Genomic DNA, 27036 nt, shown 5'->3' with positions numbered 1-27036 from the left:
TACGGGGTTCTCTGATGCATGCTGAGTTAATAGATTAGGCAAATCAATATGGAAGCGGGAGAGCTCGCGACTCGCGACCCGGCCATCTAGGCCGGGTCGCCAGTTGGTCACGCTAAATGACCGGAGACGCTTGTCAGATGTGTAACCAAGAAACAGAATGTAAGAGAAAAAGAAAGAAAGGTAAACAAAAATAGAAGGCGTGTCCCCGAAAGAAAAAAAAATACGGCGTTATTTTTACTGCAAACAAACAAAAAAAAAAAAAAAAAACTACGCATCACGGCACGCTGTTTTTGTCCAAATATAACGCAGACAGTCCGGGACCGATCCTACAGTTTCAGAACTAACGGTTATCTTATTCAAAAGTTACAAGTACCTTTTCCTGAAACTTTCAATGGAAACGTGGGGCCCGTTGGGTCCTGTTCCCTGTTGCTGACGCCATTTATATCGATATGTTCGGGTGCATCGTCGGTCGGCATTTTCCCATTGAATATTTCAGAAAATTACTCGTAACTTTTGAGTCCAATAGCGGCAAGCTCTGAATCTTTGGCTCTCAACCCGAACCGCTTGCGCTACATATCTGTACGAAGACTGAACATTCGACCATACGTGGCTTATTTTTCTGATAAAAAAAAAGACACTACTCATCGTTTTATGGGACATCTTGTATGTCTATATAGACATACAGAAAATGTGGGTTTTATGATCGGTCCAGATAGCGAGGTGACGCCAGGTGGACAAGCACGACTGGAGGACCCCTGTTCAGGGCGTGTGAAAGGCGCGGCCTCCTACTGAAAAGACTTTGGAATGATCGAGCAGAAAGCGAAACGGGGAAAGAGAAAGAAAACAATGGTCATGTACAACGGAGACAGGAAATAGTTGGAGCAAAGAGCGCATCGTCCATCAGTACAGTACGACTGCCACGAGCTTTTAAATTCAGCGACGCCTTAAAGGGCCTCCTCAGCCATACCGAGGTTCTTCCCAAACAAAAAGCTACGACCATGTGTTTTGGGAAAGAGATAAAGGCAGTACTGTCTCTATTTTTAGTTAGCGCAAGATGGAAAGATTTTTACGTATAAGCACAACACTTTATGGACAGGTGGCTTGACTTCCCGGTTGGTACGGACCTCAAGCATGGCAGCTCGACTACCGGCAGAAGGCTGACACATACTTATGCACTGTACACGTCGGCTGTTCACTGTGAAAGATTCTGCTCGAAGCTTCAGAGTGGCAACTGAAGATTTAGCTATACGGGACCTAGCTTCCCGAGTTCTTCCTACCAACTTTGACCACCATTATGTTCTATTTGTGTGGCCAGGGTGAGCAGCGATTCAGGATAATGTTCCAAAGAATCTTTCGAGTTATTGAACGTTCAACACCAAACCCCATGTGGAAAAACGACCATAGGCTTACCGTGCGCGGACCCAGGGCTTGGTGTGCATGCGGAGGCCCTCTCCCCAGAGGTCGTGCTTCTCGGATCCCTTGGGCAGGGCTCCGCCTCGTTCGGGGGACAGTTCCTCGGCCATGGCGCGGACGTGGTACGGCTCGAAGCCGCAGCAGCCGCCGATGTAGCGCACTCCCATCTCGTAAGCTTCGCGGGCGTAGCGCTGGATGTCCCAGCGGGAACACACGCGAGGCTCTAGGGCTGCGGAGAGATGGCATCGCGTTTAGGTCGTCCAGGAGGATATCTTACTAAATCAACTAACATTGTACTTATTCAACTCAAACTTTAGTACAAAAAGGTGCTGAATTGCAGCTTGATGAAGGTCGCAGGCATCACATATTTTGTAACAGTAAAAATTTCTAATGCTGCGCACGATAATTTGGCGACACGTTAAGTTCTAAATTATCGATGTATATATGCTAGGTTTAAATTTACGTACAAATAAATTAAATACGTATGTTATACAACACCACTTGCTTCGTCCGGTGAACACTCGCCGATAAATGTCTACAAATCGGGTGCACGGAAATAAGTTCGTTTCTCTTCTGCATATTGGCCCTCTCTCTCTCTCTCTTCCTCCCCCCTCTCCCAATACGTCAGAATTTTTCCCCAGAAAAACAAGCAGGAAGGTTATGGCGCCTGGAACGTGTCTCCAACTGGTCTGTTTACCGCGTCCAAAAAAAGTAGTCCCTCGATTTCCGCCTGATGAATGAGTAATCTGCGAATTCCAACGCTAATACATTGTGCATAAATGCACCTTGAAGTCGGAGGACTAGCGGTTTCTCACCGAAGGGAAACTCTGGCAGGTCGATGAAGCCCTGTTTGCCCGCATCAGGGGTGTGGTACGCGAGGGGTTGGGCGATGAAATGAGCCTTGAGGCCCGCTTCCTTCACGGCGTCGATCATCAGTTTGACCGTCTCCAGAACCACGAAAGGGTCGAAGTGGCAGTTGATTCCAACAACATGGGCACCTGCGCATTGCAAGAAGAAAAAAAAATAAAAGAAGAGTTATATTGAACAGAAATAGTGTAGAACGTTAGTTGAGGAGTGTGCTTGAGGTTCTTGATAGCGTTACTTGTCGTGACAGTGTAATAACACATAAATCGTAACTATGCGTGGCTTGCACCGACCTCAGATCAGTGGCCATTGTGGTAAAATTGCCGCTCAGCGCTACCTTTTAGCGCACACTGAAGTTGTTTTAAATGCATTAGCATTTAATGCCTCGGTATGTGGCAGTCTTTCGCTGAACGCTCAGTCTTCTCCCAGCTGTAGCGCTAGTGTTTGTGACCAAGTGCCATAGTTGAAGACGTTACTTCTATCTTAATCAAAAGTCATTAGACATTATCGAAATTTTGCAGTGAGAAAAAAACTGCCTATTAGGCCTGCGAATGCACAGAGATGAGCGGTGTTGCATGCCGGGAACGGGTGATATTTCCTCCCAGGAAATTTTCAAAAATGGCGTATAGCTTTAGAACCATATAACGGCAAGTCCTTAAACATTGGCATCAAGTCTAAACCGCTAGCGCAACATAAGGACCGCACACTCAAGAAAAAAAGGGTGTCAAAAGGTGTATTCTTACTCCCTTTGTTCCATATAATACACTCCAAAACTTCAATTCGACGTACAGCGCCCTAGAGTCGAACAGACGGCCCGAAATATTACGAGGGGCTTGATAGCCGTGTGGTACAACTTATTAAAACAGCTAATGTACGTTTTGCTGACTACAGAAAAAATAATCGGGGTTTTCTTGGCCCTACTGTAAAAACTCGGTGTTTTCTTTATGTGGTCTTTGATACGTACCTTAGCTATTTAAAATGTTGTACCACATGGCTATCAAGCCCCTCGTGAAATTTCGGGCCGTCTGTTCGACTCTAGGGCGCTGTACGTCGAATTTAAATTTTGGGGTGTATTATATGGGCCAAAGGGTGTAACGGTACAACTTTTGACACCCTTTTTTTCTTGAGAGTGCGAGGCTGAGTGTTTGACAAAGCCCGTGGTTTATCTTTTGCTGTAACAAAAACTGCTCTTTCTTAAACCGAACGCCCAACGGTATGCGCTCTCTACATCGATGTACCGATCCAGTATGACGGGGACACCCACCGGCCTTGACCATGCGAACGGCGCACTGCCCCGCAGAGACGCCGTGCATGTCTCCCTCGGGACCTATACACAGGGAGGCCACTGTGGGAAGGCCCGTTTTCTTGCAGACCTCGATCGCCATTTCCATTTCTTCCACGTGCTCGAAGTACTGCGTTTTAAGGAAACACACGGGAGCGTTCAGAGTTGTCGGTAGGCACGCCCGCAAGCAGCCACGCTTCAACATCACAATCTGGCCACCTCGGGTGGAAAAAAACATTTTGTCGGGGAACCAGTCTGGAAACATTGGGGGCGCCTTGGTAATCCCGGCAATATCCCTCACTGCGTGGCGATGGTTAGGAAAATACAGAAGAAGAAGAGAAATCGGCTTAGAATGGGGGCGAGGGGATGAATCATACTTTTGGTTTCTAGGCTAGGAGGCGCAACGGCAAACTACAGCCTGTTATAAAGGGTACACAGCCATCCGCATCCAGATGGCAGCGCCCAGAAGCCGGACTTGCAATCGTGTATAACACGATTGCAAGTCCGGCTTCTGGGCGCTGCCATCTTGCTCGGCTGGGGAGCGCTTGGACGTCGTCGTAATCCCATTACGAAGCCTTGCCAGGGCGTTGTAATCGGATTATGGCCGCGCCCAAGAGCGCACCCCACTGAGCAAGATGGCGGCGCCCTGAGGCTGGACTTGCAAACGTGTATTCATACATCCAGGCTCGACTAGAGCCACTAAATGAGCTACGCTTAGAGTATCGACACTCCGTTCCCCGATTTTCTTGTGGGAGCCGCCATCTTGGTGCTTAGTTCAGAGCAGACGTCGTCACCATTCGAGAACACGACTTCCTTAGCTTTATATATACCTCGTTAGGAAGCTCAGGTGAGATCGTGTTATTCTGTCGCGAACCCTTTTAACATTTATGGAGGACGGTAAACCGTTTCCTGCGGTTTCAGATAAAGCTCAGATAACTGGCAACCATGATATTAAGCGCCAAGAAGGCTGAAGTGTCGCTTATACTCGGAAGCGTAGCATATTTTGTGGCTCCAGCCTCGATTATCAGGCGAGATCTACACACGCCGGTCACAAGATGGCGGCGCCCAGACAGAGATGATCGCTTGCGCTCTTCACTGCCATGTCAGGTCCAACGCAGAAATTAATCTGTATTTCAATGGAAGAGCCCGGCTTTAGACCTAATATGGAGGTCTGCTCAGATTGAGACGCAAAACGGCAAATGCTACACCTGGAACGGCAAGTCTGGCGGCCGGATATAACGTTTTAGGCGCTTCCAGGTATGTTTGAGCGCACGTCAAACCGATTAAGTTCAATCATTTACGTTCTGAGGCGTCTTCAGAGGCATGCTGGGGCTCCCCAGAAATGTTAGGAGTCTCAAAATTGCAGCAAAATCAGTTGAAATATCAGCCTGCAATACGCGATACTCCTGTACTGGCCCTTGAAGGGCTTGTGGTTTCATCTAAGCGTGTCATTGCTCACAATATTCAATATGTCAAAGCTCAGCAGAAGCGAATCGGCAGGTCTTAACTGATTTGCAGGTGTCGTGTCTTAAATAGCTCAGCGAGGAATACGCTGAAAGAGAGCCTCGCTGTTGGCCGTTGTGGCAGCGATATACATGGCATCAATATGCGAAAATGGGCTAGTCGATACAGTTTCAACAAAATTAAAGCACGTCTTAATCATACCTGATAAACTGAGATGCACGAAATGTGTTGCGAATGAGCTGGGCAGAGCATTCGCGTGTCAGTTGCACTTTGACGTCACGCGACATCAACACGTCAAGTTCGAGTGCCAAGTGACGTCGCGGTGCGACGAGACATCACAAAGTGACCCTGACGCGTGCGTCGGTTGAGAGTAACGCTTGAACGTAACGTTTTGCTTTTTAATAAAACTCAGCCCCCTAACACACTGCGGTAGTAAAATCTACAACACAATGTATGCGTGATGTCTCTCGTACACCTTCTTCTGGCGATTTTAGTTTTCCTACTACACGACTCCCAGATTCGCCACTCACCTCGCAGATAAGGAAGTCCATCTTGTTCGCGACAAAGACGTCGATCTGCTTTTTGAATTCAGCCTGGATCTCCTCTTTGGTGCATCCGCTCAGGTACGAGGGCGTCTGTGAGATGCCGCCGGCCACCAGCGCGTCTTGCTCAAGAGCAACTTCCCGAGCCAACTTGCAGGCGGCAGTGTTGATTTCGGCCCCCTGCACCCGGTTTCAAAGAACCATCAGCACCAAAACGACGCTGGGCCGACTTGCGTGGAACATCCTAGAATCGTGCCAATGAAATGGACTCGCTCGATCCTGCATTATGCTGCGAGTTTCGCTTCGTGAGGCTATGTAGGGCATACTATATTTTCCCATTGATCAAACAAGGCACCAGCTTTAACGAGTTCGCTATAACGAGTTCGCTATAACGAATTTCCTATAACGAGTTCGCTATAGCGTTTTTTTTATAACACGTTCGGCTGAAGGTTCAATCTAGCCTGACGTTCCAATTCGGCTAAGTGCTCAACTTGACTAGAATCTCCAACCCGAGCAGATGCTTCGGGTTGGCAAAATTTTTAGCTTTGTTGGAAGTCTTGGAAGTCTCAGTTTGGCTCAAACGTCTCGATTCGGTTGGAAGGTTAGAGTAATAGGAATTATTGGTTGAGGTATTCCCAATTTACTTGGGAGACTGATTTATGTCTGCATCATGATTTATCACTTCGATTGGAGATCTAAACATCATTCTCGCATATCTTAAAAACAGCAAATCAGTAAAAACTAAAAGTATGATGCATCCTACAAACGAGAACAACTTACAGAGAAGCTGCGGCCCGCCTCGTTTCCGCGGTTGATGAGTTTGTCGTCGCTGGCGTAGAATGTGAACGCCTGCATCACGTCCGCACCCGCTCGCAGGAATTCCCGGTGCAGCTGCCGCACTGTAACCAAAGCATTCATGTTCCGCATTAGAACACGATAAGGCCATTTCTAATTCATGAACACACCTATGCTCTTTTAAGCTATCGGCGGCGAGATGTTTCGTTGGTGCCCTCCCATGTTTCCTTCCTGTGACGTCACGACCAGGCACATTAGCTGCGTCCAACGTCACCAGAATACCTCTGAGGTGAGTAAGGTGGGGTACTCCCGTGAAAGGAGAACCCCACCTTACTTACCTCAGTTCGCCCCCCCGTGTTTGACGCGCCATCTATGTCTTCGTATTACAACTGTGCGTTCCATAGAGCAGAGCTCAAGCGCCATCTAGACGCCGTGATTCAAAACGTACTCATTGCATAGAAAACACTGCAGTTACCATAGCAGCCGTGTGGCGCGTCGATCGACGGGAGGCGAGTCGTGGTGGGTGAGGGGGGTACTGCTCGTGCCGGCAGCGTCCATGAGAGTTCCGTAACTGAGCGAATCTAATAACGTTGGCTGCGACTAATGAAAGGTACGGTACGGTGCTTGACACACGTCTCCGATCGGTGTGTGCATCTAGAATGGTCCCCAAGTGGGAACAAACGACGTCGACTGCGGCCGGCATGCCATGTTATTGGCCATCGCGACTTGGCGATTGTTCGTAGTAGATACGGCTAAAAGTACGAGCAAACGCGAGTTTTCGCTCTCGTCCCGGCCTTCCAACTCTCGGCTGCTGAAGATTCCGTGGACTCTCAAGACGGAGAGCGCGACCTGCAGCAGGACAGGCGTCTGCAACGTCCGCCTCTGCCGACATGTGCCACCGACAGGATCGCGGCAGACATCAACCTGACACTTGTAACTCCTAAGACGTCAACGGAAATCGAGGGATTTGAGGATGCGGTGAACACACCAGGCACCATAATAAAAAGTTGTCTTTGGTCACCTGCTTCGGGGTGTTCGACGCAGGCTTCGGGGGTCCATGGCCCCGCCTTGACGTAGCCTCTCTTCTCGAGGGCGAACACGAATCCTCCGTCTCCGAGGACCACGCCGCTGTCCAGGCGCTCCAGAAGGCCTTTGCCGGGCTGCGTCGACAGAACGGGAACAAAATTAGACAAAATAAACATGTTGCGAATGGGTTAGGTACTTCAGCCACCAAAGGGGCATATTTTGTGAAGCGTACACATCCGAAGTATATCTTGCACAACGTTTATGCATAAGGAGTAATTGGGAAGGGACGTTTGAAGTTGGTACGCAACATGCAAAACTTGTTTTCTGTTTCTTTTATTTATTTTATAAATTTCGACCCCTTAGACGATGAAATCGAAACCGCAAAAGTCAACGGGATAATGCTTTCGTAACTATCAAGCTTCTATCACCTCTGTAATGAGAATAAGGTAATTCAAAGAGAGCTATAGTTTGAATGTTTCTAGTCCTCAAAAAAACTAGTCCCGCGACTGAATGAACCCCCCTCCCCTTTTTTAAGTAATCAAATGAGGCTGCATGGAGGTAGGTAACAAAAGGAAAAGATAGAGGGCTAACGCCCATTTACCGTGAAGTACGAGACGGACGGCACGTTGTGGAGAAAAGCCAACACCTCCTAGAGAGCTTTCAAATCCTGCGCGTTACGTGACATGACGTCATGTCCCGGAGGCCTGCACGGGCGCTGATTGGACGCGAGTGCCGTATCAGCGTGTTCGCGTGGGACTCGTTTCCTATCATATTCCCCACACGAAGGCTGACGCGGCACACGCATCCAATCAGCGCCCGTGCAGGCCTCCCGGACGTGACGTCATGTCACGCGACGCGCAGGCTTTGAAAGTTGTGTAGGAGGTGTTGGAAGAGCCTAGTTTTGGGTACTGTGTGCCTGGATCACAAGGCGTTTCCAACTGTTCTATCAAGGTCACGGGGTGCGGTGAGGAGGTGACGAAGGCGTCGATCTTCTGCAAGTATCTCCGCTCGCTTTCACCCCCCCCCCCCCCCCCCCCCCTTTTTCCCCAGCCGCTCGACAACCCAACGTATGCACACGTTTCGGTGCAGGTGGCGACCGTCATTAAATTGCAAACACTCTCCATGGTTCGAGGTGCTCTTCCTACTTAAATTTATAGATTTGGTTATTTCAGGTTTAGTTCCGCAGCGCCAGTGACGGCATTGGGGGAGGGGCAAACAAGTAAACGACGCCACAACACATCAAAGGAAGCACGCGCTGCCTACAGCAAAACACAGATCTCGAAAATCAGGGAACACTGAAACACGTGCTTATGCGCTAAATAATTATAAAAGAAAAAGATCACAGAATAGAATATACAGTATATGGAGTGTTAAAAAACGATACAAAATTTAAACAATTTGCGAGATCTCTCTTTTTTTTTTTGCTAGACTATATGTGTTACTCATTCCAGCTCAGAGTGGTGTACAAAGAAAGGAAAGTTTAAAATTAAGAAGGCCTGACTTTTTTAAATAATACTTTTCGCGAAAAATGAAGTGATGTAGAGCTAAGTAATTCATTTTATCTATACCGCATTCTTCGTAGAAAATAGTGTAAAAGTTTTAGGCGGAGGCCTAAAACTTTTACACACCATTCACCTAATCGATTTATGACACCTAATGTCATAATTAGGTGAACGTCTAATGTCACGACATTAGGTGTTCACCTAATGTCATGCCATTAGGTGAACGGAGAATGCAGTACAGTGCATTCTGGCAAAGTAGCACCAAGCTCCCTGTATGGCCGCCATTTTGGCCCAAGAAATGAGCAGTTCCTCCAGGAAGCCTTCAAACTTCCCGTTGACAGGCTGCTTTATAAAGACATTTCCTGAATCCTGAGATTTCGTTATCCACGCACCGGCCAAACAAAGGCACCACTTTGCACAGCCACCACATGCGGCGGCGTCGAAAAATACTTTTCCTGCCTTTAAATACGCAAGAACGACAATACCAGGGTAAAGCCGGGCTCACACTGCTCATGCATCATACAAAAAACAGTCTGCAAACACGAGTCACCGCAATATACGAGGTTCGAATGCCGCGTGCCAAGTTTTCTTCTCGAACTGATTGCCATGTGGCATTCGAATTCGCACATATCTCTCAGTGACTCGCGTTCAAATCTATATGCGGGCTGCTTTCTTTTATTTTTTTTCGGTACTATGTATAGGCAGCGTAAACGCGGCTTAGGAGAACTGTGGAAATAAGCACGATTAATAAGTGGATTGCATGCAGAGTGCCACAAACTCTTATATTGGCGAGGGACGCTCTCAGTGCGATGACACACTGTAGTGACCTTGACGCGATCTTGGTGCAGAACGACCCTTTCGAAGCTACGAAGATTTCAAACGGACCAAAATGGCGATTGTCATGACAACTGAGACAGACCAGCCAATAATCTTGCGTGGTTTGGTCGTTTGTATGTTAGTAGCATTTGTTTGTGTCAGGTTAGCAGGCAGGGCAGGTAATGGCGCTAGTTTCCCCGGCTCCCGTAACTTAACGTTCACCCAGTGCGGATGGCGATCGCCGGACCAATCAACCGCTTCCCTTCAATCACGTGACCCGCTCTGGTTTCTGCGCATGCGCAGCGCCCACGCCCGGTGTCGGCAAACACGGACTCGCTTGCAGACAGCGTGGCGAAGCGTCGCCATTATGAGCATGCCTGACGCCGGTCGCCCCCTCCCCACCCACGTGCGGATAATTGACACCGGATCCGAAGGCCCCGTTGACTCGGGGGAGCACGAGGGCTCAAGGACGAATTGAGGAGCAATTACGAACGATTACGCGGGGTCGATGCACCCTGGTACGCTTCCTGCAGGACCCCAAAAACACCATGCGCGAAGAAGGACCCACGCGAGTATGTTCCGTCGGATGATGATGTTGGTTAGAATCTTTACAATTATAAAAGCTGTACGTCTTTTTTTTTTTTCAGCGAAGGGTGCTTATAGCGGCTAGACAGACGCTATAGTTGCGCATGTGCAGCCCTCGAACAGATAAATGTGCTGTACTCAGCAAAAGTGCCTGTAGCCGATCATCTGCTAAAATCTTCGTGCTGCCGAGCAAATTAACAAAAAAAGTAAAACCAGAACATCTTGCGCAAAGTTCATACGCTGTGCCAAGTAGTTCTCACACAGTTTAGCTGTCGGACAAAAAAAATAATGTAATTTGAAACGGTATGGTTTGATGAATTAGCCAAATTACTTATGTTAATCTCAGTAGCACTCTACGAGGAGTCAGACTTTCATTTTTTATGGTTCTCGAGATGGAAACGAGTATTGTTTGTACACTACACGCACACTTTGCGATGAAAAAAGACGCTACTTCGCATGGACCTCGCATTTCGTTAACAGAAATTTTTATGCGGAAACGAAATGACGTGAGCGCGAGCTCTCTACCCCTCGCTTCAAAATCGGCCAGCGAGAAGCGCAATGCGTATCGCGCTCGTGACGTCAATTGCCTCTGCACGGCCAAGGGTACTGTAGTTGCGAGCCGTGCCACTTGGTGGCGTCAACGCGTGGTGCCACGAGCGTTCGCTTCACCGCGTATTAGTTTCACACCGCAGAAGTAGTAGCTCGAGGGAACCAGTAAGTAGAAATAACCGTTATCACCCAGCAATGGAGACACCTGCAAGTAAGGTATTCACCGGGCGCCATATTTGAGCGCGCTATTCACAGTGCATCGGGGGGGGGGGGGGGGGGGGGGGGGGGGGGCAAGCACAGGTTTCCCGCATCCTCAGATCAAGCTCCTACCTAACGTCTGCAAAGAACGGCGGTCTTGATGGTGTGGGATGCACGTTGCGGAAGCACCGTGGAGCTGAGAATGCAGCCAATGCCACATCCACAAGAGCTCGCACTCCGCCAAGTCACATTTAGGACTAAGTAACTCCAGGAGCGAGCACTGCCGCGGCGCTCCTTCGAAACTCATGACGTGATAGACCGCCACCAAACGTAATTTTGAAGTCTGTTACTTCGTTTTAAAATTAGTTTTCTTGACTTTTTTTGCTTGCAGCCCAGAAACGCTTGTCTACGCTAGTGTTTCTGGGCTGCCGGCAACAAAGAGAAGAGTGCAAACATTTCGTGTCCGTACCCCTTTAAAGTCGACATGGTTCTGCGTAATAGACTCTTTTCACTCTGATCACGAATGAGGAATGCTCACTAATCTTTTGATTTAAGCGGTGACTTTGTAGCTTGCTCCCGAACTATAATTTTTGCAAAACTTTTATGAAAAGTTTTCGTGTAAGCTTCAGCCGTGAGCTCATATGAGTCATATCCTTTGAATAAATGCTCCTCAGTGGGTAAACAAGATCCGAGTTCGCGATTGCAGACTCATTTCGTTGCAGTTTGCGTTTAGGCTAGCCCAAATATTGTTACGAATGCGACGTGATGATCTATATTTGTTTATTTGCGTAATTAACAATCGGGTTCATGTTCAAACCATTATTTTCTCAATTGTATTAAAATTAGAAACACGAAAACACTTTGTCGAAGTGTTTTGTTTGTTTGTTTGTTTGTGTGTTTGTTTGTTTGCTTGCTTGTTTTCCCAAAGAAATTGAACGGACAAATACCTTTCAAATCTCGTGCATTCTCTCGTTGCGCTTCTATACTTGGTATTACATTAAAAACCATAATAAAAAGAAAAGTCTGGCTCTTTGCGGAGTGTTACTAATCAGCCCTTTATGTGGAGAATTAAGGTATATTAGGTGTATTTTAGATTAAACATAGGTCATCTTACAACGGCATACACGTTTCAAACGCCAAAATCGTCGCTTCTTCCTCCGAGAAGCAAATATTGTAAGAACTACTTCGCGCGGGGTATGAACATCTGGCACATCTACCACCGCCAGGATCGCAGCAGCAGCAGTGTCACACTTTTGTGACGTCATCGGGAGGAAATCGAGGAACTACTTTTGAAGGCGCGATCAACACACCGGCCGGAAACGCGTTCCAGGTACAATAGTCAAGCGGCACCTCATTTTTAATAAAAACGTAGAGCGCGTTATCGTTGTTCTTTTTACTACAATGTAATAATGACAAGAAGACTATATCCAGTGGCCACCAACATTAAACGTATTCAACAACACTGTCACCAAAGGTGTGGCCAAACTACTGCTTACTGACCCCATGTCCGGCGGTGTCGGAGGCTGGATTTGAATCGCGTGAACGACTTTTGGATTTCGCTGGAGTCGCTGGGGTTGAGGACACTGGGGTGGAGGAGAGATGAAAGTCGATTCTCCGTCAAAAAATAAGCGCGCTGACTGCAACCATTTTCTAATGGAGGCCACTGCAACCGATCAATAGTATGTAATGCATGCCACTGCAACCCTTCGACGTTATGTGATGCATACCGCTGGAACTGTTCAACGTTATGTAATAGAGAGTTTTAGTGAGTCGTTCTTTTAAGCACATGGTTCCGAAATGAAAGGGTGCGGCTGCTCCATTCCGTGAAATTTAACGTGCTTTAGTGAAAACTTTATGTAACTAGTGTGTCACTGCAGCAGTTGTGTATTGCATGCCTGGGCTTTCCTGTGCAGCTGCCTTGCACGACCGGTTGTTCGACCAACGTGTGCAAACGCTGTGATTTAATCACTTAAAACGAAATCATTGATCGGATGCTGGCATATGTTATGTTCCGAACGTGAAAACAAAGCGAACAAGCAGAGAGTACAAGGCGTAAAACACAAATCGGTCCTTCAGTATTTAGTGCTTGACAACTAGCAATTAGGGCTGATGAACGCAATTGCAGCACGGATTCTGGTTTGCATTGTCCACAGCCGTGCGTAATGAAGGTAGTTAAGGCCGGTGGACTACGAGGATATCTTTTTTGCTTATTTGTTTCGCGGGATCATGGGATACGGGTCAGAGACGAAGGCGTGGTCCCTGACGAAGTCTCTGCCCCTGACATTAGTTACTTATTAACTCATTTACAGCCCCTAACCTTTCTACTGGGACAAAACGTTTTTACAGCGCACTAATGCGTTTTTGCTGGCTACCAACCACTCCCAAAACGACAAGGTATCCAAAACCGCGCAGATAAATTACGCAAGCACTCTTGGTATACTGCACGATCGCTTCAACGTAGGTTTCCTTGTTGCCACAAGCACAAGACCTCACCGACAGCTGAAGCCACGTCAGACTTTGAAGATCTTGAAGACATGCCTCTTCTTTCGCTCCTGGGATGCACCGATACTTGTTATAGGGGAATTTTGGAGCCTCATCTCTGCCACGCCAACGACCCCGTCTAGGTCGTGACGCGAACGTCTACCTGGCGGCCATCTTAATTTGGGAATAATATTGCACGTGCTGACGACAAGATGTCATCTTCTTTTCGCTGGAGCTTCGCTTTGCTAAAGCGAACTATAGAGGTTCACTTAGTTCCCCTCTAGTTAACTCTAACTTTGCTAGCGGGACCTCCTGCCGTCTCTTTGAGGTATAGATTGAGCACGTGCCCGCTGGGTCCGCTTTCCGCAGTGTACGATCCACTGAAACTCTAAAACCTTCATGATTTCGGTATGCCGATGAGGTTTGGTGTTCAGTATGGGGAGGCTCTGATTTTGCAGATACCGTGTTGGTCGCGAAAAGGGGTTTTCATCGTTCGATTTGCTTAGATTATGTTCAGAGGTTACAGGTGCAGATAAAAAGGTGAACATGCAGTAGGTGCTGCTTGTGAAAACGCATTGAGCTGATTGGCTTATTGCATTATCCCCCCCCCCCCCTTTTTTTTTATCTAAAAAAATTACACCAGGATTTGCCTCACTTGGTTGTCGAAAAATATAGCGTTGTTTGTATACAAGTCTTAGAAAACCTTTCACATTAACCTTTTGAAAAAAAAAGAAACGCTCGAAGTTTTTATTTTGTATGGGTTCGGAAATGTACAAGTGACACGGACTCGATCCTGAGAACAGCACTGGAGTTAGTTGTTGACTATTTAATCGTTTACCACGAAGATTACTGCTGTTAACTGTTTATTGCTATGTTGTAAAGGCGAATCATCTTCCACAGTGCCGTATTCCTCGAGGTAACTGGATCCTCGGAAAGTAGCGCCAAGCCCCCCGTGTATATATGGTCGCCATTTTGGTTCATGAAATAAGCCATTTCTCCTTGACCTCTCCGTTCCTGGTGAACCAATCTAAATTCGCCGGTGACGGGTGGCTTTATAGACGCCTTACACACGCGGCAAATCACAGCCGCCATTGATGACCTTCAGTTGTCTTTCCCAGATGCCAAGCAACTAAAGCGGGCGTTGACGAGCCTCCACAAAGGTCAGTGCTGTGGAGAAAGACACAGCAGGACCTAAAAGGGCAATAACCTGACCTGCTGTGGTAATGATGAAGTGAAGTAATTGTAATAAAAGGTAACAAAATCTGAAAGTCGCTTATGGCGGCACCCATGCACAGCTGCTGCAAAGCGTCTATAGAGACGTTTCTTGTATACCGAGATTTCGCTATCCACACACCAGCAAAACAAGCGTAAGTACTTCTTCGCACCGCCACCACATGCGGTGCCAGTGCTTTGGGGCACTGATAATTAATTTTCTTGTCTTGATATACGCAACAAGAACAATATCACTCCAAGACATCCGTGGAGATGTGTGTGATTGATAAGTTGATTGCATACACAATACCAAAGGCGCCTTCAGTACGACGCTCCATCCATGGTGATCTTGGTGAGACTGGTTTAGAACGACTCTCTCCAAATTTCGAAGATCTGAATGCACCGAAATGGCGATCGCCATGGCAATGAAAAACGATTAATTAATCGCCATGCGGTCTTCTGGTAGCCCGTATCTGTTTGTGTCCGGCTAGCAGGCAGGGAAGGCAATGTCGCTACTTTCCCGGTATCCATGCAGCGACTTTGGTAGTAGGTATCCCCGCTGCGAAATCAAGGGGGTTTCTCTTCCGCATCATTGTACTCTCGTGCAAAGCAAAACGCCAAACGGTGGAGGTACGGCGAACAATATTTACTAGCCTCGACAACGTAGCACAAAATAGTTTACGCTGAGTACTCGCGACTTCGGCGAAATTTACGGCATCTAGCGGCTAGAAGAGAAAGCCACAGCTGCGGGTTCGCTCGCCGGCCTCCTCGAGCAAACCAGATATTCATAGCGCCCAGAGGTCTAAAGACAAAGCCGTGAAAGTAGGTTCAAAACCAGGCGATGAAAATCGCCAGGAGCCAGCCGAAAGGAGCCCCCTATCGGTGAATGAACCCAGAAAAATTGTACTTGAAAAGTGCTACATCGAGGAGATATCGCGTGCACATCCGCGTTCGTTTGAACACAATGTACGAGCGACCGAGATAAACCGAAAGTTCGTCAAATCTGCAGACTGCGCACCGTGACTGATAAGGGAACCTTGCGCCTCCCGGCGACGACGGATGTTTGCATCGGGGAAATCAGCTCGAGGGCACGCGCCTTGCCCCGATAAGATTGGAGCTCTGCTTCTCGGGCTGGATGAAACGTGACCGCGAAACACGTTTCAATGGCGGACGGGACACGTACCGCATGCCGCTTTGCACGCCAACAGACCTTTTTGCGAAAATCCCGAAAAGCCGTGCGCGGAGCACGCTACGAATCATGGGAAGGTCCCGTACATTCTCCCGTGTTCCCGCAGAACCTACCACGTGGCACTGAAGCCAGCGAAAAAGAAAGAGAGAATACAGGGCAGTGCAGTTGCTTGCCTGGCGTCACCCGCTCGTCTGCATAACTTCCGTCGCCTCGAAGATCGTCTTCGTCGTCTGCTACAGCCGAGTGTAAGACAAAATAGCCTCCGGACAAAAGAACCCCGGACAAAATCGTCCCGTACAAAATTGACCCAAATGTAAACGCGGGTAAAATAGTCCCAAGTGATTTTTTTTTTTAATAATTAAAATTGAGGAAGAAAACGAGAAAGGACGGACAACCACAAACTTCTTCAAGTCTAATTATCCTACACCAACCCGCTCGTTCTGCCCGTATACATTTATTTTGACAGTTTGGACGATCTCTGATACTAAGCCGTTACTACTACGAAGCTTTATTCAACACACGTGTAATGTATACTCTGATGTATTCAAGCTTTTCGTGGTATAAGTTTAGGGAACAACTAAGGGAGTCATGGAATCTATTACATTTCTATTTCTATCATTCGGCTCTATAAGGCTTTTGTTCGGTGAGTCAGAGCACTGTACAGCCTGGTATTCACAACCAGTGATTTCCCTACACACCCCCTAGGGGGCGGTGTGGGGGGGTGTTTTTCTGAAGGCAACACCCTTAATTCGCCACGACTCTTCTATACACACCTGTGGAAGCGCAAGGTCGCGACGCACTCTGCTCTTGATTGGACTAGCCGGGTGATAACAAACACAAAAAGTGGGGGCGAACACCATTCGTACTATAACGAACAAAAAGTTGGGGCGCAAAAGCAAGCAGTGTTGTCCTTCCTTCCCCCTGTCTCGGGTTTTTGTCTAAAATATTAAACCATTATAAATAGATAGTTTTGTTTTAGCCCCGCTTGGTTGGTCCTATCAGCTCGTAGCCCGTGACTCTATTAGTGTTGCAATATTGAATTAAGGCAATGGCGCTGCAAGAAAACGCCGTCCATGATGAATAAAAAATATTATCATGCGCATTCTACATATATGTGATGGCGTGTTGTGGAACAACCTTTTTTTCCCTTGTGCTGAATGCGTCAAAGTACAGATACGGTACTTGATAAATGTACTTTTATATTATTTCTATAGTATGCTTTATTTTTTTGGCACTGCTGCTGGCCTGCTGTGTATTTTAGATTGAATATATCGACTTTAAAATGGTTAACGTTTTATAGGCTAAGTATTTAGTAGAACATTTTATTTTCTTTACGTCGGATTGGCAATAACTTCAAAATAGAAAGAATGCTAGGCTGCAAAATTCACCTGGGACCGTTTTGTCCAAGTTTGCGCTAGTGAGAGTTCCTAGCACTGTTGTAGAACAACTAGAGTCAACATTCCGTATATGCAGTGGAGAGGTACAGAGCACGTGTTGGAGCACTGATTAAAGCCGTGCACGGTGAAGCCCCTTTATGTTTTGAAAGTAGCGCAATTATACTTCGTCTCACCTTAGCTTGGACCAGCTGCGAATGCTGTGCAAGCGCGAGCGGCTAGCCTGGACTGCCTTGACTGGAGCACTCGCTGCACGAGCGCTCGTGCAGCTGCCGAGGTTTCATCCAAAGACTAGCTCGCGCTTTTAGCATGTGCGGCTAAAAATAGTCCATGCTAAGGTGAGACGAAGTGTAGCTGCGTCGATGCACAAGGCACGTGCAACGTGCAGCCCTTGGGAAGATCATGGCGGCACAGCGCAGCACTGAGCTAGAGTTCAGACGCCATGTTCTTCCCAGAGGTGGCGCGCGGCACGTGTCTCGAGCATTTCCACAACAAAGAATGGCGCCATTTTTCCCAGGACAGAGGAGCTTTAGTGCACGGGTACTCCTCGTTTGAGTCTAGGCCAACTCGTCGGCGGCCCATTCGTCGAATAGGCCAATTCGTCATAGGGCAACTCGTCGAAGGAAAACTTGTCGAAGAGGCCAACTGGTCGCCGCTGTTTCAAAGCCACAACATATAAATTTGTCCCGAAATTTCGAAGCAAATCCTGCCCTATAGTAACGCGTAATATCGCCGCACGGTAATAGCCTTCAGTGTGCTCTTTCCTGCCGAAGATAACAACTTGCAGATTTGGCGCTTTCACGGTGCAGTGGGAGGCGATCACTACGTCGCGCATATATCACTGAGCCGCGTGTTAACCTACACCGCCCACCCGTTCACCCCACTTCGCAGAGACAGTCTACGGCGGCTCATAACAGAAATGCTAACCCACCTGGCCCATCAGTCACGCCGCTTCGCGGCGACAGTCTGCGAGGGCTCATTACAAAAAGTAATAAAACAAACAAACAAAAGGACGATCCCGAAGTGAACATTTCTCAACTTGTCTCAAGATACTGTCCTGTCTTCGAAGTCTTGTGATTTTTCTTTCCGTCTTGCAACCTACGAAGGGCGCTGTGTCCAAACACAAATAAAAATTTAGGTAAAAAGGTAAAAAGGAACTACGAACTTTAACCTCAGCTAGACCGTCATTCAACCCATTCGACGAATCGCCCTTCGACAAATTGCTCCTTTCGACAAGTTGCCCTTCAACGAATTTTCCTATTCGACGAATGGGCCGTCGACAAGTTGGCCGTCGACGAGATGGCTTTCGATGAGTTGGCCGGATCCCTTTTTGATTCTCGCGTCGGAAATGCAACAGAAAGTTGTCCCCGAGTTGACAAATGATAGAGCTAACATTTCGTTTTCCTTGGCATCTAGGCACTTGAAAGCACGTTCTTAAAAAAGGAAGAACTTGGAAAATGTTTCTGAAAGACACAGATGTTTTATGGCTGTTTATCGTAAAACACAGTAATTACGAATGTATTAAATTGTGTTCAACGTTCCTTTGGCAGTGGCGGTGCCATCTATATACAAGTCATGGTGAAAACAAATTCAGCGAATATAAAACTGGCGATAGTGTATTGCCAGAAAACTAGATCATGTACATGCGACAGCAAACCCTGAAGTACGTCAAGAAAGTTGTCTATATTTCAGCAGAAACTCAAGGAAACGTACGCGTATCCATCTAGATTTAAAAAAAAAACGAATAAAAAACAATCACACTTACGAAAGTATAAAAATAGCTTTTGAACGCGTGTTTCTAGGTATGTTTCTGACGCTCTCTGTGCTTCAGCATTACAGTTTCTAAAATGCCAATTTTCAGAGTAATATTTTACGATCGAGAGAGTGCACATGATCTAACAATCATCGTTTTTTTTTTCATATATATATATAATTTTAAGTCACCGCGAAATATATGCTGTTCACTCTACATATATCATTCTCCACCCTGTCGCAGAAGCACAATCTTGGACTGATAGAATCTAGAACATACCAAAGCCTTTCGTTCTGTATGAGCATGATATTGTGTGTGCGTGAGTGTGTGTGTGTTGATCGCGGGTATTGCCCCCAGTTCAAAGAAGAATCGGTGGTTAAAAACAACACTTAAACTGCACATTAATTCTTCTCGAGGTTACGCAGCGGAAAAATCACCCTTAATAACCGCTTCATGTCTGGCGCTACCGGTCATCGTGTTCAAGGTCTGGGATTCGTCTCGACGCGACGTCGCAATGTGGCCTTCATCCCAAGAGAATCGAAAGAAGCGAAAATTTGCACCATTCATTTACAAACAAACACTTCGCTAAAGGGGAACAAATGAGCTGGAAACAACCACGCAAATGAGGTATCTGCCGAGATAACGCGTAATTTATTGGCAATAGATCTGCCAATACATCGTAGACAAAAAAAAAAAAAAAAAACATCCCTGCGGGGAGCAGAATACAAACTCCTGTACCTAAAACGGCAGCAACACGTCTTGACAGAATGGCGATTGTTCGGTTAGCTCATCTTGTCACCTTGACCTAGTTTCCTCCGGGAAACGGCGTAGTATGTGGCGGTGTCTCTCTTCGGCGCTGGGCTAATCTCTGGAGGTGCTAGTTTGGAACTGCGTGTGCTTAGTGTCATCGATATGGTGACACGATGCCGTTGGTTGAAAGGTCGAAGACCTCACGCTCAATATTAGTAGTGAACAAATTTCAATCAGCTGTTATTTTACGAGCGTGCGCGAGATGCTGCAGTATTCGCGTCTACAGCGAACAGAGGTCGCCACTATCGGGCAGATATGGCGGTCTAAAGGAGGCCGTGCCGTGCCACGTGCTAGCTCAGCGCGCAGCGCTCGTGTTTCAGCAGGCGAGCATTGTACTCAAAATATTTTGCCCCGATTTTTATTCGCAGCGTTTCAAACTTGCGGCAATGTTTTGGAGTAACGCGAGCTTCCAGAGGCTCGACCTTCTTCGAAGAAGTGACGGAAGGACTGCGGTGCTGATGATTAAACGTTGATAAACGCACAATGTCTGGTTCACGCAGCAGCGTAGGTTGAGTAAGAGCGACCTGGGCAACGCACTGATGCGACAGTAACAACAAAGTCATGGAAATAACTGTTCCATCGCGCCAACCGCCGAAAACAAGCAATCGCAGAAGCCACAAGGGACGAGCAGAGATCGCGAAGGGACCTGTTCTGTTAAGTGCATGCTTTCCCACAAGGTGCCATCCGTTTTGCTAAAGTCGCAAATAACTTTACTTCTTTTCACCTAAAAAAACCGCAATATGAAAAAAAAAAAAAAAAAATCAAGCAATCAGGTCTACGCGAGTCACACTTCGAAAGCAGCCAACGTAGCGTAGTCAAACGCTGCAGTGGGAACGGGCCGATTGGAGTTTCTTTGAGTCAGCAGGCCAGCGCGCTAGGGGCCGACAGGACACCAGGGGCTCCGATGAAGAAGCTTGACGAAAAAGTCACTGATGAAGTATGATCCCATTGATTGGACGGCGTCAAGGTCAAGTGCGCGGCCGGCCAATCACGGCCGCCGGATTCCTGGCCGACTTTTTACTCGCCAAGTGTCCAGCTTAGAGCCCCAGTTCTAAGGCAGAGTTCGGCTGACACTCGTCGTATCCAATCAGAGAGGGCGCGAGGACTTCATCAGAGTTCGGCTGAGACTCGTGTTCAGTCAGTGATGACCGGAGTTAAAGCCGAGCATTGCCGAACTCTGACGTAGCCCTCGCGTGACGTCATTTCCGTCACGGGTGCAAACCCGGAAACTTATATATGTGCCAGACAAATAACACATTTTGAGTAAACAAGAAGTCCAGCTGCTCGCGTCGTGTTACTGATTTTCTCTTGGCCGGGGTAATTTAAGATACCTGTACGTCCCATTTAAGATCTATCTGCTCTCTAATCAAAGCTTACATGTTTCAAGCGCAAAACGTGTAACATTTTCCTAAAATGGCTTTTTTTTTTTTTTTGCTTGATTTTTTTGAGGATTTGCCTGGCGATCACCTTTATGGCCTGGTGATAGTTACGGAAACGCATCGGTTTCAAAAGAAGAAATCATGATTTTCTTGCTTTAAGGCTAGGTGTCGCAAGCTACCGCCCGTCATAAGGGGTACAGCCGTTACTATCCATCCATCCGCGCAGCGTTCTTGAGGTGACATCTTCTAAACGAACCCAGATTATTCTGAATTATAGGGGCGCGCAAAGAGTGCTTCGAATCGAACAGCCCTGACAGAAAGGTAAACCCCTGAGTTGCCGACTCTCTTAACAGTGTTGAAGCTAGGGGTGACGCTTCGACTTTTTTATATAGACAGTATCCGCACAAGCCTATGCACCTTTTCATAACTCATCACTTAGGCTAATGCAGCTGAGTCACACTACATGCTTAATGTGTTGTATCCCTCGGGAGAAAGCTATACGGTGCCTGTCTAGAGTGCGTTCTACTGACAAAAGTAAACAGAGATGGCAGCGTGCAGAAGGCGGCTGTGACGTCATGCCGCAGCGGTAGCGCTGCTGTCGGCGCATGCGCAGAAGCTTCACCTCCCGCGAATCTGGTTTGTGCGCAGGCGCAGTGCCCCCACCTGGCTAGCCTATACTAAAGTCACTGGAAGTAGCGCCATTGCCTTCCCACCTGCTAGCCGGGCACAAACAAATACTAACATACAGGTGACAAAACCTCTCAAGGTGATTGACTCATCGCTGTCGGTTGCCATGGTGATCGCCATTTTGGACTTTTTCGAAGCTTCGAAAGGGTCGTTAAAACCAGTCGCACCAAGGTCGCTATGGGACATCATCGTACTGAAAGCGTTCCTCGGCCAATATGAGCGTCTTTGGCACCAGACATGCTTATTTCAACAGATCTATTACCAATTACGTTGCTCTTCTTGCGCGTTTCAAGGCAGTAAAATTATTTTTAATGACTCCAAGCACTGACGCTGCGTCTGATGCCGTGCATCTTCGTACCGCCAGCATGCGCAACATCAGTGCTTGGAGGCATTGAAAAATACTTTTACTCTCTTGAAACGCGCAAGAAGAACAACATAAGTGTAAGAGATATGGGTAAATAAGCACGAGTGATAAGTTTATTCCATGCACAGTGCCAAAGACGCTCATAAGCCGAGGAACGCTTTCAGTACGATGATGCTCCATAGCAATCATGGTGCGACTGGTTTTAACGACCCTTTCGAAGTTTCGAAGCCTTGAAAGGCTCCAAAATGGCGATCACCGTAGCAACTGACAACGATGAGCCAATCACCTTGAGAGGTTTTGGTCGTCTGTATGTTGGTATTTGTTTGTGTCCGTCAGGCACGTGGGAAGGCAATGGCGCTACTTTACCAGATCCAGTGGCTTTAGCCTATACGAAAGCCTCGAAATCTGCGCGCAAAAGAAAAAGCTGCGTCGGTGAGATTGATTTATCTGCAGGATGCATTACGTCGTTATTGTGGCGACGGTTTGCGTGCGTCAGGCCTCCCGATAAGGAGCGATAAGAGCACGGCTCTGCGCAGTGGCAGTCTGGCGCGTGCTCGGCATGCGCGAGAAATGCTGATGATGCAACGGTCAAAGTCAACACCAGCTCCTCTAATGTCACTGGATTCTAGGAAAGTAGCGACAAGCAAGGATGGAACTTTGTCGAACTGTATGCTTGACGTTTTGTCCTGTCCCCTTTCCACGCAATAAATACAAAAATAAAATATATTGGTGGCCGAGTGGGCTAGCGTATACCAGCTCGGAGCACGTGCAGCAAACCTCGCGCTGTAGAACTTAGGGATCCTGGGTTCCATCCCCACCCCTGCCCGTCAGGCTGGATGAGCATTGTACCGCCGTGTGGTTGAGTATCACTATACTGCGTGATGCACGTTAAAGACCCTAGGATAGCGGTTGTACTGCACTGGCTATATTTTTCATATACAGCAAGTGACTCGTCGCAACTTTTAAATGGCAGACAAACTATGCGCTGTATAAATATCCCCCCCCCCCCCCCCCCCCGGGTCAGCAGCCAGGGAAGGCAATGGCGCACCTTTTCCGGAATCCAGCGACTTTAGCGCCCTCCTCTGCCTCCCCTATCCACGTGACGTCATCACATTCGGATAGTGCCGAACGCTGACGCCAACACTCTGTGCATTTTTTGATGACGTCAAAACGATAGTGCTCGGGCTGCGATTATCATGTACAGTAAATGACAGCTTAAGAAAGGAAGGGCGGGGCGAGCCCCGTCAATCACATTATGATGAGTGGCTCGTTCTCTTCTTGCTCAGGGGTTGCGGTGACGTTAGAACGCGGAGCTCTGATTGGCTCTGACTGGACGGATAGTGAGTAGACCTCAATGCTAGCTGCCTCGAGGTCTACCCACTATCCTTCCAATCAGAGCCAATCAGAACTCGGCAACCTGACGTCACCGCAACCCCTGCGCATAAAGCAGACGAACTTGCGATCCGCGTCGCAAGTCAGCCAATGTGTTCGTGGCGTTGCACGCACTGGACTTCTCCATCTGTCCGTGTCTATTGTCTTCAAAGGGAGCTTTAACAGCACCACGTGATGATATTGGCTATTACGGGAGTTCAGGGTCAGGTATAAGCCAATCGAGCTCCCAAATTATAATAAAGAAACAACAGGTAGAGTTGAGTGCATGGAGTCTCAAACTCATTTGAGTGTGGGGGCCAGATAGCCCACCCTTGGAATGTCAAGGGTTAACATAGGGGCAGGGTTAGAGAGAGAGGGAGGGAGGGGGTTAACATATTTTAGGAGGGAAAAAGAAGAAAAAAGTGATGGTGTTCCACGTTCCAAAGCAGCCGAGTATTTCAGCAACAGACAGAGATTTGCTAAAGGAATAGCCGTCTTTAGCTTTGACTTATACATAAAACTACTTCGGGGTTATACTAGAGTGATTACAATATTTAAAATACCACCATCCCGCCAGCGGGCTAGAATTTTTCAGTAGAACTAGAAACCATGCACACAATCGTTATTCTATCGTTCAATTCATTCGGGAATTATCCGAGTTCAATGCGTCTAGAAAGAAAATCCTTGCATATTGTAGTTTTTCCCCTCCTGGTGATTTTTGTAGCAGCATTACAAGAAAATACTTGCGTCTTCACGGTATGCAAAACAAAACTATCCTCGGTCTAATAAAAAAAAAAAGATTTGTGGCAAACATGTTGAAACGTCATAAGAGCAGAGCCACGCGCCCAGTGGAAATGAATGGACGCCAAGAGGTCATCACTCATGGCGCATGCAGCGCTCGAGGCATAGGAACGGTACATCGCAGCCACGGGACACTTGCGGGACGCGTCCCAGAGAGTCGCGGGCCGCGTGTTTCAGACCCCTGGTTCAGTGTAAAGAGAGTTCGTCAAAGCGGACACAGAGTGATAGAGGCTTTGCGCCTCCTTTGTCTTCACTTCATAGGTAGTATACTCTGTTTCATGCTTAGCGTGCAACGCTGTCAAAGCTACTGGCACGAGCGTGGGGCTTGATCTCGTTGATCATTTGCACGCGCCCTCCCGCAAACAAAACCATAGAGGAAGCCACGCGCCCGCGCCAGTAGCTTTGACAGCGTCGCACGCTAAGTATGAAACAGAGTATAGCTCCGTCGAATGAATGAAGACTAAAGTGACTGTGGCCTTGACATCGAAAAGATAAGCCTTCCAAAAAAGGAATGCCAAGAAAACGGGGCGTCGTTTCCTTGCCAGACGACGTAGAATGTAACCGACGCGTAAACTCTCCCCCGTTACGCGACGCCTCAAGGATCGGAGAAACTCTGAGCGCACGTTGCATCATTTTCCACGAAGATGGTGTGTGTCGGTCGCTATGGAGAGCACATCAAAGGGGCGATGCCACAATTTTTGTACATTGCGCAAATACCACTTACGGAACCGTTCTTTTTTCACCCCACGCAATAGAAGTTCAAGAAAAAAAAAATTAAAGAAAAACGAGCACCGTTCACCCCCTCAACTCGCAGCCAGAACAAGCGGCCACGTGATCTGGAGCCGATTATATGCCGCCAATGTTGATCATAGCCACGCGCTGGGGTTGGCAAAGCACAGGTCACGCGTTGAGTTCCAGACATTGTTATGGCTCGGCTATTGCCGTCGTTGCAGCGATGGTACACGGGCCACTACCCGAATGCATGTCGAGGCATCGATTGTCACGAGCCCAGATTGAATGCGTACGCCGTCTTCGCGTCCACTCAGAGCCGTTTATACTGAGAGAGTTTGGCCTTCTTAAGGAGATTTTGGCAGTCTGACAACCACAGCAGCGTAGTCTGACAACCGGGGGATGACTACTTCCGTCCGCCATATTGTGGATCTGCCTCATAGGAACTCTACGCGATTTCACAGGAATGAACAAGACAAAGAAGTAACGCCATATTGTGTTATCGCGAAATCCGCTGGTTCTAGCGGCCAACAAGCTCCGCCCATCGGCCAAACTCTCTCAGTATAAACGGCTCTGCGTCCACTGTGTGAGCAGCATTTGAATATCGCCACCGCAAAGCTCGATGACGCATTCCCGGGGATCGTACTGTTGCCATTGTCCCCACAGCTCCGTCATCAAATTTCGCGAGGGAGCAAAAGGCGGCTTTGGAGGGAGAGACTGAAAGAAAAGCTCCGCTTTCATCCTTTGAATTCCGCCGCAACGAAGACGCTTCTTGGTCAGTGGTGTTGCGTTCGAGTATTCTTGGGTCCCACTAGTGCCAGGAAGCTGGAGTAAAGTAAGAAATATTCCTACCCAATGCGATCCAATTCCTACCCAACCAGTGGCGTCACCCGTAGAGGTCTCCACGGGTAAGGGCCAGCCCGCGGGCCACGGGCCGGGCTCGGGCTTCATAGCTACATTTGTGAAGGGCCCAGGCCGTGCCCGGGCGTTGCTTTTATGTCACAAGGCGAACCAGGCCGGCAGTTACTTTTTTTTTTTTTTTTTGCAGCATTTTTTAGAAGGTGTTTTGGGGATTAGGGGGAAGGACCATAGTGAGGGTGGGGAGACCCAAATGCTGAAAGCATGTGTTTGTATGGTTCGGTGTGTGACCTCGCCAGTCTTCGCGATTTCCGTAGATCTTCATCGTCCCAGGAATTTTGACATGAATGGACTCGGACGGCCTGCTGAAAAGGAGCGACCGCAAGACTCTTGTTGCCTTTCGTCGTGCGTTGGCTGCGCGCACACGCTCGAAGCTCACGGGACGGCGAAGTATTATTGAAGGCTAGAAGCTCGCGCTGCAGGCAGGAACTCCGAAAGACCCTCCTGTCGTTCTCATCGTTTCGGAGGCTATAAATCGACTTGTCTTCTTTCTCTCAAAGCACGTGGAGAAGAAACCATTGCTAACGGCGGAGTAAACTCGACATTGCAATTGATGTGAAAATAACGTCGTGAATCTATGAGACGCCATGTTCAAAGCGGCCGGCCTAGAGCAGGTTTTTTTGTTTTTTCAGTGTGTGTGTGTGTGTTTTTTCGTTGTTTTTTTTGTGCTTTTCCAGTTGGCCAGGGTTTCCTATTTAGGCCGGTAACTGGCTAGAACAGACAAATGTAGGCCCTACAGTCTTTTCTCGTCATGTCTTTTGCTTAGTTTGAGTGAGGCAGTGGTCATGTGACTGAAAGAATGACAACATTTGGCAGCGCTTCACTTCATAAACGCTTTCTGCGAATGGTCCAGCGTATACCTGCCATTAAACATCATGACATGGTCGTATATACCGAGAGAAATAACGGATG

General features: G+C 47.8%; 1 protein-coding gene across 1 annotated transcript in view; it reads right to left on the bottom strand.

Moving 5' to 3' along the window:
* The window catches only part of LOC8023777 (betaine--homocysteine S-methyltransferase 1), a 30354-nt gene that overhangs the window by 2226 nt on the left and 1092 nt on the right, over positions 1–27036 (bottom strand). Inside the window, exons 2-7 of the mRNA XM_029968585.4 lie at positions 7382–7520; positions 6346–6464; positions 5554–5745; positions 3542–3689; positions 2229–2411; positions 1411–1642 (exon numbers count right to left, since the gene is read on the bottom strand). Coding sequence (XP_029824445.1) covers positions 1411–1642; positions 2229–2411; positions 3542–3689; positions 5554–5745; positions 6346–6464; positions 7382–7520 — 1013 coding nt within the window. The remainder of the gene's footprint in view (positions 1–1410; positions 1643–2228; positions 2412–3541; positions 3690–5553; positions 5746–6345; positions 6465–7381; positions 7521–27036) is intronic.

This window comes from Ixodes scapularis, unplaced genomic scaffold (genome assembly GCF_016920785.2).
Source record: "Ixodes scapularis isolate PalLabHiFi unplaced genomic scaffold, ASM1692078v2 PGA_scaffold11__112_contigs__length_91849675, whole genome shotgun sequence".
NCBI lineage: Eukaryota > Metazoa > Arthropoda > Arachnida > Ixodida > Ixodidae > Ixodes > Ixodes scapularis.
The sequence above is the reverse complement of the archived record's forward strand: the minus strand, read 5'-3'. Positions and strand labels throughout refer to the sequence as shown.